The sequence below is a fragment of the Stegostoma tigrinum genome, chromosome 44 (genome assembly GCF_030684315.1).
Source record: "Stegostoma tigrinum isolate sSteTig4 chromosome 44, sSteTig4.hap1, whole genome shotgun sequence".
NCBI lineage: Eukaryota > Metazoa > Chordata > Chondrichthyes > Orectolobiformes > Stegostomatidae > Stegostoma > Stegostoma tigrinum.
In genome coordinates, this window is record NC_081397.1 from 9,125,326 (window position 1) to 9,139,499 (window position 14,174).

Consider the following 14,174-nt stretch of genomic DNA (forward strand, 5'->3'; position numbering starts at 1 on the left):
TGAATAGCTGCAGTGCTAGCTTCATGATGTCTGCAACCATCTCAGGTACAGTAGATATTCACTGACTCTGTACGATTAATATTAATATTACACTGGGATTAATATTACACTGACATTTGTCCGTACCATGAGGACTAACATGATTGTGCTGTAGGGAAGGTCGAGATGAACATCAAGCCCTTTGTCGAAAATTGAAACAAAAAATTGAAAGAGATACACAATGTTAAAAAAGAAATATTTACTCCTGTAAGGTGAAGAAATGATAAGGGTGAGGATAGCAGTTCCTCTTCAGCCTCCATACATTCATGGAAATAGAATGCTGGCTGATTGGGATTTTAAAAGTTGTTCACCATTTTAAAAAAATGGTGTGGATGCAACGGGCTGATGGGCCTTTCTCTTGTGCTGTAGAGTTCTGTAACTTGAGGGTGTTAGTGGAGATCATTTTGAGTCTATCATTTTCTATGATTTGCAGTGAACACAAAACAATTTAGTTGTTCCACATTGACTGACTGAAGGTCTATGTTACAGAGTGTGTGTGTGTGTGTGTGTGTGTGTGTGTGTGTGTGTGTGTGTGTGTGTGTGTGTGTGTGTGAGAGAGAGAGTGAGAGGAGGAGAGAATTATTCATCAAAGGATTAATTCTGTCCTTCTCAGTCACTGATAAACTTCATATAAACATGTTTCATCCACTTTAGTAACTCTTGGTGCACAGGTTCTTCCCATTTCTGGACTTAACATCTCACTGAGGTATGACTTTGAAACTATGTTACAGCATGATCTATTGTTTGTCTTGATTGTAACTTTGAAAATGCCCTTATTCAATGCAGATTTAATGCTGTTCCTGAGTGTCTATTTCGGATGACCAATCAGTCTATCCATCTTCAAAACTTGTGTCAACGTCAATGGGCTACATACCTGCTGATTGTTAGCAGTAACTGGTCAGACTTGGCTTTGCACCGAGGAAATAGAACATCATCCTGGTCCTTCAAGTATTTGCCTGGAGGAAGTCAACATACAGAAAGTCTGACCGTATTGAAGTAATCAACATAACATTAAGTTCATAATCATTGGGACGTGTGTTTGTTTTTAAAAGAAGAAAACTAACAAATTGAACAGAACCAGAGGCTTTGTTCTCTGTTCTCCAGATCTGCTCCTTTTCTGGGGATTCTCATTGTACTTTTTTTCCTGAAATAATTCGAAATCACATGAGTGAGGTCCAGAAACTGAGCAACAACTGTACTTTCATAAATGGGGCTATCCGAAGGAGCAGGCATGCATACATACACAGTTCAATATCCGGCTCCCAACACACTATCTGTGAAAAGGAAGAACAAAGGGCGCTATTTTAAATATTTCAGGTGAGAAATTTAACCTAGGGACTCAATTAACTGTCCTTTTCAGGGTTATAACATGCCTCTAGTCTGTGTTTCCACTGTTCACGGCACTATGTCCAAAAACAGCGCGAAATTGAAGCCGAACAATGAATTTCCAGAGATAATGGGAACTGCAGATGCTGGAGATTCCAAGATAATAAAATGTGAGGCTGGATGAACACAGCAGGCCAAGCAGCATCTCAGGAGCACAAAAGCTTTCCATCAGTGTTTAGAAGACTAAAAGCTACAAGCCTGACCCCCAGCAGCAGCTTCTTGCCGCTGTGTCTCCCTCAACAGGCCCACACACAGCCCGAGAAAAGCCTCTCTCTCCCCGCCCACAGGCCGCTCACTCCAAGTTCCGGGACCAGTTCCTGCTCCGCTCCGCCTCTTACCAACAGCCCACGGTTCTCCCTGAACTGAACCCGAATCAATGCCGGTCTCGGAGCCCCCTCTGTGCCCCAGACTCACATCTCGATGCGCTGCTGGAAGGAGCCTGCTGTTCCCTCGCTTCCCTGGGCGCTGGTCTCTCCATTGCGGCCTGTTTCAAACTAACCTCTTCCACTCACTGACTCAATGCCCCACAATGGCAGCGCTGGGAGAGGGCCTCACGCATGCGCTCCTCTGGGTTGTGTGTGACAAAGGGAAATGCAGGCTTGCGGGGAAATGGCGGTGCGATGGGTCTGGGAGGGGATGCTGTTCAGTGGGTCGGTGTGGAATTTTAGTTGGGCTGAAGTGTCTGTTTCCACACTGTAGGGATTCTATGATGATTCTATGAAGCGTGCTGTAGATTAGGCGCATAATTACGAACTATATGCCAATGTTTTGTTCTGCTCATGTCACCTCCCTTACTGTTTTCATATAGAAAAAAAGTTAGAGCATCATTTTGAATGCTTCCTCCCGCAGTCCAAAGGTGTGAAAGCTATGCTATTGGCTATGCTAAATTGCCCGTGGTGCCCAGAGATGTTTGGGTTCTGTGGGTCAGACATGAGAAGTAAAGGGTAGGGGAATAGGTCTGGGTCGGGTGCTGAGGACTTGTTGGGCCAAATGGCCTGGAGCGGTTCTATGTATGGCAGCATCTAAGAAGGAAAAAGAAACAAAATTAACATTCTGCGTCCAGTGACCTTTCTGCAGAATTGATGGTGGCTGGGAAAACGTCAGTTTATATGCTGATAAAAGGGGAGTGTGATGGGGTTTGGAATAAATGTTAGGATAGAGCCTAACAGAGAGAAGAACACTTGGACAGAGTCGATAACGATCAGGCTGGGATGTTGAATAGTAATTAATGGGAACTCTTAGCGGGTGGTGGATAATGGCAGGGTATGTGGTAACAAGGCCTTGTGAGGGGTAGAGTTTAGGCCCAAAAATATTGATCTCGATACTGGGTCTGGAGGGCTGCAGGGACCCAAGTGGAAGATGAGGTATTGTTCTAGCTTGTGTTGAGCTTCAATGGAACTCTACAGCAAGACAGAGACAGAGATGTTGGACTGGAAACGGGGTGGTGCATTAAAGTGACAGGCAACAGGAAGTTCAAGGTCTTTTTTGCAAGCAGAACATAGATGTTGTGCAAAATGATTACCCAGTCTATGCTCTGTTTCACAACTGGGTGTTTTAAGAGAATTTGGACAGTCTTTGTTACTGGGCAAGAATAATGCAGACATTTCAAAGAAAAAAATGCCAGCTGTGGACATCACTGACTGGTCTGAGCGTTGATTGACCCTCCTGAAATGCCCGTGAGAAGGTGGTAGTGAACTGCCTTCCTGAACCGTTGCAATCTCTGAGCTGCAGGTCGGCCCACATTGCCATTAGTAAGGGAATTGCAGGATTTTCACGGATTGGCACAGACTGAACGGCCAATATAATTCCAAGTCAGGATGGTGAGTGTCTTGGAGAAGATCTTGCAGTTCGTGCAGTTCCCATGAACCTGCTGCTGCTGTCTTTCAAGATGGAAGTAGTTGTGGGTTTGGTAGGTGCTATCTAATTTTATATTTGAGAGAGTGGATGTTTGTGAATGTGGTGCCAATTAACCAGGAGCAGCTTTTTCATGGATAGTACCTTGCTTGCCGTGTGCAGTTGGAGCTGCACTAATACAGGTAATGGGGGCTACAGAGGGGAAACCTTTACATTCCTGACTTGAATGTTGGAGATTTTGGACAGGTTTGAGAAATCAGGAGGGAAGTTACTTGCTGCAGTATCCATAGCCTTGGCCCTGTTATTGTAGCCATTGCATTTATCGGATGAGTCCGGTTCAATTTGTCCTTCATAGTAGCTCCCAGGATGTTGACAGTGGAGGATACAATGATGCTGAGGCCCAAGCCAAAGGATGCCTTACTGCACGACTCTGTGACACAGTTTTACCCTCACACACACTGATCAGACTTGATATAGACTCCATCCACCCTAACAGCAAGGTCTATCACTACAACCCCCACTACAATCCCGAATCTCTCTGGTATTGGAGATAATGGGAACTGCAGATGCTGGAGAATTCCAAGATAATAAAATGTGAGGCTGGATGAACACAGCAGGCCAAGCAGCATCTCAGGAGCACAAAAGCTGACGTTTCGGGCCTAGACCCTTCATCAGAGAGGGGGATGGGGAGAGGGTTCTGGAATAAATAGGGAGAGAGGGGGAGGCGGGCTGAAGATGGAGAGTAAAGAAGATCGGTGGAGAGAGTATAGGTGGGGAAGTACGGAGGGGATAGGTCAGTCCAGGGAAGACGGACAGGTCAAGGAGGTGGGATGAGGTTAGTAGGTAGATGGGGGTGCGGCTTGGGGTGGGAGGAAGGGATGGGTGAGAGGAAGAACCGGTTAGGGAGGCAGAGACAGGTTGGACTGGTTTTGGGATGCAGTGGGTGGGGGGGAAGAGCTGGGCTGGTTGTGTGGTGCAGTGGGGGGAGGGGACGAACTGGGCTGGTTTAGGGATGTAGTTGGGGAAGGGGAGATTTTGAAACTGGTGAAGTCCACATTGATCCCATTAGGCTGCAGGGTTCCCAGGTGGAATATGAGTTGCTGTTCCTGCAACCTTCGGGTGGCATCATTGTGGCAGTGCAGGAGGCCCATGATAGACATGTCATCTAAAGAATGGGAGGGGGAGTGGAAATGGTTTGTGACTGGGACGCAAGTGTAGCCCACACCTCCTCCCTCACCCCTATCCCAGGCCCCAAGATGACATTTCACATTAAGCAGAGGTTCACCTGCACATCTGCCAATGTGGTATATTGCATCCACTGTACCCGGTGCGGCTTCCTCTACATTGGGGAAACCAAGCGGAGGCTTGGAGACCGCCTTGCAGAACACCTCCGCTCAGTTTGCAACAAACAACTGCACCTCCCAGTCGCAAACCATTTCCACTCCCCCTCCCATTCTTTAGATGACATGTCCATCATGGGCCTCCTGCACTGCCACAATGATGCCACCCGAAGGTTGCAGGAACAGCAACTCATATTCCGCTTGGGAACCCTGCAGCCATATGGTATCAATGTGGACTTCACCAGTTTCAAAATCTCCCCTTCCCCTACTGCATACCAAAACCAGCCCAGTTCATCCCCTCCCCCCACTGCACCACACAACCAGACCATCTCTTCCCCCCCACCCACTGCATCCCAAAACCAGTCCAACCTGCCTCTGCCTCCCTAACCGGTTCTCCCTCTCACCCATCCCTTCCTCCCACCCCAATCCGCACCCCCATCTACCTACTCACCTCATCCCACCTCCTTGACCTGTCCGTCTTCCCTGGACTGACCTATCCCCTTCCTACCTCCCCACCTATACTCTCTCCACCTATCTTCTTTACTCTCCATCTTCGGCCCGCCTCCCCCTCTCTCCCTATTTATTCCAGTTCCCTCTCCCCATCCCCCTCTCTGATGAAGGGTCCAGGCCCGAAACGTCAGCTTTTGTGCTCCTGAGATGCTGCTTGGCCTGCTGTGTTCATCCAGCCTCACATTTTACTATCTTGGAATTCTCCAGCATCTGCAGTTCCCATTATCTCTGCTTTTAAAATTGTATCAGTGATATCAGCTTTTGTGCTCCTGAGATGCTGCTTGGCCTGCTGTGTTCATCCAGCTTCATACTTTGTCATCTTGCTTTTAAAATATCCAGGTTTTATTATCTTTGAATAGAAGTTTGAGTCTGCAGGTTTTCTGCCGGGCCTTGTGTTCACTGCGCTTGTGGAGAAAAGGTTTAGTTCCAGATCCAGTTGGGGGCGGCAGTCAGCTGTAGGCGGAGCTGGACATTTCTCTGTGTGTCACTCAGTTTTCTGCCCGGGTATCCTCTCACTCCCTGTCAGCTGTTTCTCAGTCAGGTCGGGGCGGGCTGTATAAAAATGGAAGGCGAGGCAGCTCGGCTCTCACTCGGCAGCGATTGGAGTGAAGAAGCGTGATGTCTGGGAGAGGGAAAGGAGGCAAAGGCCTGGGAAAAGGCGGAGCGAAGAGGCACCGCAAAGTGCTCCGTGATAACATCCAGGGCATCACGAAACCAGCCATCCGGCGCCTGGCTCGCCGTGGCGGGGTTAAGCGCATCTCGGGCTTGATCTACGAGGAGACCCGCGGGGTGCTGAAGGTTTTCCTGGAGAATGTGATCAGGGATGCGGTGACCTACACGGAGCACGCCAAGCGCAAGACAGTGACTGCCATGGATGTGGTGTACGCTCTGAAACGCCAGGGCCGCACTCTGTATGGATTCGGCGGCTGAGCAAATCAACCCTTTTCCAGCGAACCCAAAGGCTCTTTTCAGAGCCACCCAAACCCTCCGCCTGAGAGCGGAGACCTGAGAATGGGGAACCAGCACATTGGGCTGGTGCAGCGACTTTTAATTTTGCACCAAGCCTTTAGGAAATATATTAACTTCGTGTCCCGCGTTGCAAGAGAGAGAGCAAGATTGTTAAATTATACTGTCTGCAGTAACGTGTTTTATAATCAAGATATCCCTGCACTACAGATAGAGGTTTCACGGCCAGTCGATACGATACGGTTCTGCAGCTGGTTATGTCAGATACAGAAGGAGCGGCCGGCTCCGTCATGCGACCATGGCTGATCTGTTTCTCAACCCTAAATCTTTGATTCTCTTCCATGTGAATACCAGTCTATCAGTAATAACACCAGTGATAATGGGAACTGCAGATGCTGGAGAATCCAAGATAATAAAATGTGAGGATGGATGAACACAGCAGCATCTCAGGAGCACAAAAGCTGACGTTTCGGGCCTAGACCCTTCATCAGAATAACAACACCAGCTGTCCATACCATGAATAATAATTTGCTCTGTCCGTAACTTTGGGCCCAGGCGCTAATGATATATACTACAGTGTTTGTACTTCATTGACGCTCCCAGGAATGATAATTTGTTCAGTTTTGATTCTGGTAGCCGTGCCGAGGTTTTAGTGGCGTGTTCATTCCACCTGCCTGTTAGAGATGGTCAGGAAATGATTCAGAGCCCACTCCGCGCTGACTGCAAGTTAGGTTCACAAGAAAATTTTGTAAAGCATAAGATATCATCTTAGGCGCAGGCGCATGGGACTTTGCTTTTTAATATTATGTAAGCTCAGGCTGAAATCGGCGGGCGATTTGAAATTGACCAACTGTCATTTGAAGTTAACCAATCAGTCTCCAATAATTATTTTACTGCCTTTTCTGTCCTTCAGTGGCTGTTTCTCGGGGATTTGAGGGACGGGACTGTATCCAATCCCAGCTCTTGGGCGGGCTCTCCATTCCCTTAAATAGGCAGCGCCGCAGCACGATCAGCATTGATAGCAGCAGCCTGTGTGTGTGTTACAGAGAATGGCCAGAACCAAGCAGACAGCGCGCAAATCCACCGGAGGAAAAGCTCCCCGCAAGCAGCTGGCGACCAAAGCGGCCCGCAAGAGCGCTCCGGCCACGGGCGGAGTGAAGAAGCCTCATCGCTACAGGCCCGGCACGGTGGCTCTGCGGGAGATCCGCCGCTACCAGAAATCCACCGAGCTGCTGATCCGCAAACTGCCGTTCCAGCGCCTGGTGCGGGAGATCGCTCAGGACTTCAAGACCGACCTGCGCTTCCAGAGCTCGGCCGTGATGGCCCTGCAGGAGGCCAGCGAGGCTTACCTGGTGGGTCTGTTTGAGGACACCAACCTGTGTGCCATCCACGCCAAGCGGGTCACCATCATGCCCAAAGACATCCAGCTGGCCCGGCGGATCCGCGGGGAGCGCGCCTAAACGGAGCGTGCCCGGCCCTGTACATTGACCCCGAGAAACACAACGGCTCTTTTCAGAGCCACTAAACTGTCCCGAGAGAGCAGCAATCGTCAGGCACTGGACTTTAGTTAATGTCAACACACAGCATGCTATTGATGTCTCAATGCAACAGGACTTACAGAAAATGAATGGGTCTGGGATGCACGAATTGATATTGAAGACGAGGCAACTCGGGACAATCAGGTTTATAAATTTTCAGTAATCACAACAAATTCAAGTACTGCATTCCAACCTTTATAATTGATACATTTCCAATTGGACCGCCTGTGTGGGAATTGCTTCCCGTGGCGTTTCGCCAGCTGTAACTGAACTTGCCGCAGAAGGAGGGTGGGAAACAATCGCCAATTTCAAAACCCGCCACATTACACAAATGATTTTTGTAGTTTTGGCCATGCAATCGAAATTTTGCCCAATCTCCCACAAGTGTATTCGATCCTCTGAGGATGGTCGGTTCTGTCTCGCATGGCATCTTTCTGGGGCCGAGCTATTCCATGTCTCATGTTCCCTGGATGGGGATACCGCTTTGAGTCACTATTTAAAGTCGCAGTCGCTGTCCCTGCAGCAAACCCTCCAACTTTATTCGTCCCGTTCTAGTTTTATCACTGTTAAAGCGAAAACAAAAGGGATGATTTTTGCGCGTTTAGAGGACCGTGTTTGCACATAAAATGAAAATTAGTTAGCCAGCAGTGAAAGTCTAGCTGCTTTTCACTGATATTGTGGGTGGCTCTTAAAAGAGCCTTTGGGTTGTCAGATTCAAGAAGTGTCTTCACTTTTTAGTGGCGCTCCCAGCGGCGGTTTTCTTGGGCAGCAGCACGGCCTGAATATTAGGCAGCACCCCGCCCTGAGCGATGGTCACCCCTCCCAGCAGCTTGTTGAGCTCTTCGTCGTTGCGCACGGCCAGCTGGAGGTGCCTGGGGATGATGCGGGTCTTCTTGTTGTCCCGGGCCGCGTTACCGGCCAGCTCGAGGATTTCAGCCGTCAGGTACTCGAGCACCGCAGCCAGATAGACCGGCGCTCCGGCACCCACACGCTCAGCATAGTTACCCTTTCTCAGGAGCCTGTGAACACGGCCCACCGGGAACTGCAGCCCGGCCCGGGACGACCGGGACTTCGCCTTCGAACGAGCTTTCCCGCCACTGCCCTTTCCTCTCCCAGACATCGCCACAGTCTCACAAACACTTGCACAGAAAATGCTGCAACGCGGCCACATCCCGCCCTCTTATACCTTCGGGAGGAATGGGGGTGCGGCCATTGCTGATTGGTCACATTGTTCAGTATCTCCTAATGTCGTTTCAATGCCCAATCAGATATCTGCTTCCCTCACCAATCCGGAGAGGGCCCGGGCAGGAGGCCGGAAAATCCCGGCGCCAAATCATCAACCGCTTTCTTTCAAACTGAAGAAGCCCGCCAATAATTTCGAAATGGGTAGAAGTTTTACAAAGAAGAATGCGTTCTTACTTCGGATAATTTACTTTTAGAATACTCCTATATACGTCACACCATCTCTCTCTGATTTCCCGGCCTAGTTGAAACCAACTATTTTTGATCTTGAATTCCCCCCACCCCGCGAAAAAACTTAACATTAAGCGGAAGGGGGAAAGAAAAGCCCGCCGAAAGTTATTCTCTGCACAGATAGAATTTAATTCACATCTACACCCGGATATAATAATCAAAGTATCACACAACTGTTTCTTTCTCGTTGAACTCAATACTGCTTTAAACAATATTTTACAATCTCGCTCCCTATTGCACAAGATCAACAATATTTCCACTTTTGTGATGCCAGTCCGGCAGCTGTTCTGCTTTTATCTCAGTTCACTTGGAAATTTTCCCGCCGACTGCAGAAAGCCTCATTTCCAGCTTTCTGAAAAACCGGATAGAACCCGCGGGGAGATTTGAAAATAAAACAAAATTCCTCTGCGTGAAAACCGTAGGAAAATACCGGCGCCAAATCATCAACCGTTTTCTGTCCGATTTGAAAAGCCCGCCAATATGGGCAATACGAGGAAGAGGTTTTACAAGGATTTTTGCGTTAATGCTTACGATTTAATTTCCTTTCAGTTAAAAATGTTCACTTCACATAATCTCTCTCTGTCACTCCCGAAGCAACACCGTTTTCCGAAAACATTGTAAAATAGCCCTCACTTATTGTGCTGGATCAGTCTTTCCGGACGGTCTCGGTTCATTTTGAAAGCCTCTCACCGACAGCAAAAAGCCCCACACACTGCAAACTGAAAAAAAAAAATCGGAAAAATTCCCTGACAATTTGGAAATTGAAAAAGGAATCGCGCGGCATTTCTCTTAATGGGACTCAAATAAGAGATCATAATTTTTCATTGCCACGGGTGAAATCCAGCGTTCATACCCCCATTGGGACAAATTTGAAAAACCCTCCAACATGTAGGATATAGGGGGAAAAGTTTCACAAAGAGGAATAAACAGTTTAATTTTTCTTTGAATTTAGTTCACTTTCACATTACAAGTGCACGCTGATGTATTTATAAAAACTTACACAAAGTTTTTCGGGGTGAACGGGTTAAAACTTGAAACAATAGTTTGAAGTTGCCCTCCCATATTCTCCTTGAACACAGTTTCACACTTGCGACTGCAATCCTGGCTCGGGCTTTATCTCAGCTCATTTTGAAAGCCTCTCACCGACAGCTGATATCCTCAATGACAAGTATCCCCCAACATCTGTTCGTGGGACTCGAGCAGTTAGTTTTCTTTCCAGGGGGTGAAATTCCTGATCAAGGGGTAAATAATAACTGGAACACAAAGGAGTTGTTGAAAAAAAAATGCCTGAGTGACGATGAATGTGCTTTCTGTACAGGGAGGGAGGAGAGACTGGGTAGGAAGGCAACCGAAACTAACCGACAGAGGGACAGGGACCGCACGTTAATGTTTAGAACGTTTGTGTAAACAAAGATAAAGATTAGGGACATTAATTATAGACACCGAGAATCATTTACAAACGTAAAATGGTTCAACTGCTTCATTGAAATTGTGGGTGGCTCTGAAAAGAGCCGTTGGGTTTTGGATGTGTGTTTTTCTCAGCACAATGTGGGGTCTCACTTGGAGCTGGTGTACTTGGTCACCGCCTTTGTACCCTCCGACACGGCGTGCTTGGCCAGCTCCCCAGGCAGCAGCAGCCGCACCGCGGTCTGGATCTCCCGGGAGCTGATGGTCCTGCGCTTGTTGTAATGGGCCAGGCGGGAAGCCTCCCCTGCGATACGCTCGAAAATATCCTTGACGAACGAGTTCATGATGCTCATCGCCTTGGAGGAGATGCCGGTGTCGGGGTGAACCTGCTTCATCACTTTATAGATGTAGATGGCGTAACTTTCTTTCCTGGATCGTTTCTTTGTCTTGCCGCCTTTCCCCGGCGCCTTCTTGATGATTTTCTTGGCGCCCTTCTTGGAAGTTGCCTGCGCTTTCTTCTCATCCGGCATCGTGTCGGTCGCTTTCAGATACAATAAACGGAAGCAGGCTCGGAGCTCGCTTTTTATACGCTGCTGGCGTCAGCAATGCTCATGAGGGATGGGGGAAAAGTCTTGTTCCTGATTGGGTAGTTTACAAGAATGTCAGACCATGCGATTAGCCTTTCTGTGATTGGTTAGTGTGAAACACAAAGTGGATCTGTTCGGATCTGCAACGAAATGTGAAACACAAACCGAAATTTTGTACACGGACCAAATTCCTAGCTCCTTGCAGTTGAACTTGTTCCTGTCATCCACTAACATTTTGAACACTACCTCCGAGATTTTAATTGTGACAGGGTGTTTTATTCTGCTCATAGTAATCTTTTGTGAGTGAAATGTTACCTTGTTTCATCACTAGCTGAGATTTCCTTATTCGGCTGTGGGCAGGATTGTATTGTTCAGACATTCGGGTTTATTGAGGGACACTTTGCCGAATATCTGTCAGTCTCTGCATTATGAGAATGGGAGTGCAGTTCTCGATCTGTCCCTGTCTGTTTAGGCAGTATGAATGATGATTATTCTCTCATAAATCAGTCCCCGTCATACAGTCCGAGAGATGTACAGGGTCCACCTCGTCCATGGAGAGCACATATCCGAGATTAATCTAGTTCCATTTACTAGCATTTGGTCCATATCCCACGAAACACTTCCTATTCATATACTCATCCACATGCCTTTAAAACGTTGTAGTTGTAAGAGCCTCCAGCACTTCTTTTGGCATTCAACCCATTCACACACCACTCTGTGTGCAAATATTGCACACCTTTGGTTCATTTTAAGACTTTCCCAGTCACTTAAACCCATCCCCTCTCATTTTGCATTCTTCTATCCTGGGGAAAAGATCTTGATTATGCACCCTTTCCACACCACTAAATTTTATAAACACAGCCTCCAACACTCCAGGCACGGTTTCATCAAGGGGAAGTCATGCCTGGCAAATCTGCTTAAATCCTTTAAGGAAGTAACAAGCAGGGTAGACCAAGGAGAGCCAATGGATGTTATCTACCTGGGCTTCGAAAAGCCCCTTGGCAAGCTGCCGCACAGGAGGCTGTTGAGTAACATAAGGGCCCATGGTGCTAGCATGGATAGAAGATTGGCTGCCTGGCAGAAAGCAGAGAGTGGGGATAAAAGGCATGCTTTATACATTAATGATCTGGATGAAGGAACTGTTTGCATTCTGACTACATTTGCAGATGATACAACAATAGGTAGAGTGACAGGTAGTATTGAGGTGCTGAGGCTGCACTATGAAATGGACAGGTTAGGTGAGTGGGCAAAGAAGTGGTAGATGGAGTACAATGTGGGAAAGTGTGAGGTCATGCACTTGGCTAAGGAGAATAAAAGCATGAGAGATAATGATAACTGCAGATGCTGGAGAATCCGAGATTAAAAAAAAAGTGTGGAGCTGGATGAACACAGCAGGCCAAACAGCATCTCAGGAGCACAAAAGCTGACGTTTCGGGCCGAGACCCTTGATCAGAAATGTGGGAGGGGGAAGAGGGCTCTGAAATAAATAGGGACAGACTGGGAGGTGGATCAAAGATGGATAGAGGAGGAGGTAGGTGGAGGGGAATCTAGAGTTGCAGTGGTGTAGAGATCCCCTGAGGTTTGTCCGGATTCTCCAGCATCTGCAGTCACCATTATCTCTGATACAATTTTAACTTCACTGCAAAGCGTCTTCCAGGGATGCCTGACCTGAAGAAGTTACCATCCTCCCTCCAGAATAAAAGCATAGACTCTTTTCTAAATGGGCAGAAAATTCAGAAGTCTTGCGTACAAAGAGACTTGGGAGTTCAACTCCAGGAATCTCTCACGGTAAACTCACAGTTTGAGTCAGTAGTCAGGAAGGCAACTGCAATACTGGCATTTATTTTGCCAGGACTTCAAGGCAGAGATTAACAAATTCTTGATCTCACAAGGAATCAAGGGCTACAGGGAGAGTGCAGGGAAGTGGAGTTGAAATGCCCAGCCTTGATTTAAATGGTGGAATGGGCTTGATGGGCCGAATGGCCTTACTTCCACTCCTATGACTTATGGTCTTGAAGATGTTTAAAAAAAAAGGATGTGCTTATGAGGCTTTGGAAGACTCGAGTCAGGCCACATTTGAAGTAGCATGTGCAGTTTTGGGCCCCATATCTCAGGAAGGATGTACTGCCCCTGGAGCAGGTTCAGAGGAGGTTCACGGGAATGGTCCCAGGAATGAAAAGCTGAACATATGAGCAATGTTGAGGATTCTGGGACTGTACTCTTTGGAGTTTAGAAGGATGATAATCAAAACTTAGACTACTGAATGCCTGGACAGAGTGGATGTTGGGAAGATCCTTCCATTGGTAGGAGAGACTAGGACCCAAGGGCACAGCCTTCAAGTAAACGGAAGACATTTTAGAACAGAGATAAGGAGAAACTTCTTCAGCCAGAGAGTGCTGAATCAATGGAATTCACTGCCACAGAAGGCTGTGGAGGCCGGGTTATTGTGTACATTTAAGGGTGAGATAGATAGGTTTTTGATTATCAAGGGGATCAAGGTTATGGGAAGAAGGCAGGAGAATTGGCTAAAGGAACATCTCAGTCATGATTGAATGGCGGAGCAGACTTGATGGGCCAAATAGCCTGATTTCGGCTCCTACGTCTTATGGTCATATAGTAATACAGTACGGACACAGGCCCTTCCACCCAAACTGGTTCATGATGACCGTGGTGCCCACTCAGCTGGATCCAACTGCCCACATTATATCCCTCTACATCCTTCCCATCCATGTACATGTTCATTTTTTTTTAAGTGTTGATATTGTGCCTGCCTCAACAACTTTCTCTGGCAGCTGATTCCACACGTGCTCCACTCTCTCTGTGAAGTTGGCACCCCTCAGGTCCTTCCTAAATTCTTGCCCCCTCTCACCTGAAACCTGTGCCCTCTAGTTTTCAATTCCTCATCTGTGGGGGAAAAAAAACAAACATGATATGCATTTATCCGACCTATGGTGCTCATGATTTTATACATCTGAATAAGGTCACACTTCATTCTCCTACGGTCCAAGAAATAAAGTCCTACCCTGGCCAACATCTCACCATAACCCAGGACCACTAGTCCTGCATAAATTTTC

General features: G+C 47.5%; 5 protein-coding genes across 5 annotated transcripts in view; 2 read left to right on the plus strand and 3 right to left on the minus strand.

Moving 5' to 3' along the window:
- The window catches only part of LOC132206967 (uncharacterized), a 405,704-nt gene that overhangs the window by 157,074 nt on the left and 234,456 nt on the right, over positions 1 to 14,174 (minus strand). The window lies entirely within an intron of this gene.
- Positions 5,731 to 6,186, plus strand: LOC132207034 (histone H4). Its single transcript, XM_059642224.1, has one exon. The coding sequence runs from the start codon at positions 5,748 to 5,750 to the stop codon at positions 6,057 to 6,059; it is 312 nt and encodes a 103-aa protein (XP_059498207.1). The 5' UTR covers positions 5,731 to 5,747; the 3' UTR covers positions 6,060 to 6,186.
- Positions 7,139 to 7,555, plus strand: LOC132207054 (histone H3). Its single transcript, XM_059642246.1, has one exon. The coding sequence runs from the start codon at positions 7,145 to 7,147 to the stop codon at positions 7,553 to 7,555; it is 411 nt and encodes a 136-aa protein (XP_059498229.1). The 5' UTR covers positions 7,139 to 7,144.
- LOC132207010 (late histone H2A.2.2) lies at positions 7,957 to 8,756 on the minus strand. Its single transcript, XM_059642182.1, has one exon. The coding sequence runs from the start codon at positions 8,751 to 8,753 to the stop codon at positions 8,361 to 8,363; it is 393 nt and encodes a 130-aa protein (XP_059498165.1). The 5' UTR covers positions 8,754 to 8,756; the 3' UTR covers positions 7,957 to 8,360.
- On the minus strand, positions 9,769 to 11,181 carry LOC132207020 (histone H2B 1/2-like). Its single transcript, XM_059642208.1, has 2 exons — positions 10,107 to 11,181; positions 9,769 to 9,825 (listed from the first exon to the last, which is right to left on the minus strand). Exon 1 carries the CDS (start codon positions 11,041 to 11,043, stop codon positions 10,663 to 10,665), a length of 381 nt encoding a protein of 126 aa, XP_059498191.1. The 5' UTR covers positions 11,044 to 11,181; the 3' UTR covers positions 9,769 to 9,825; positions 10,107 to 10,662.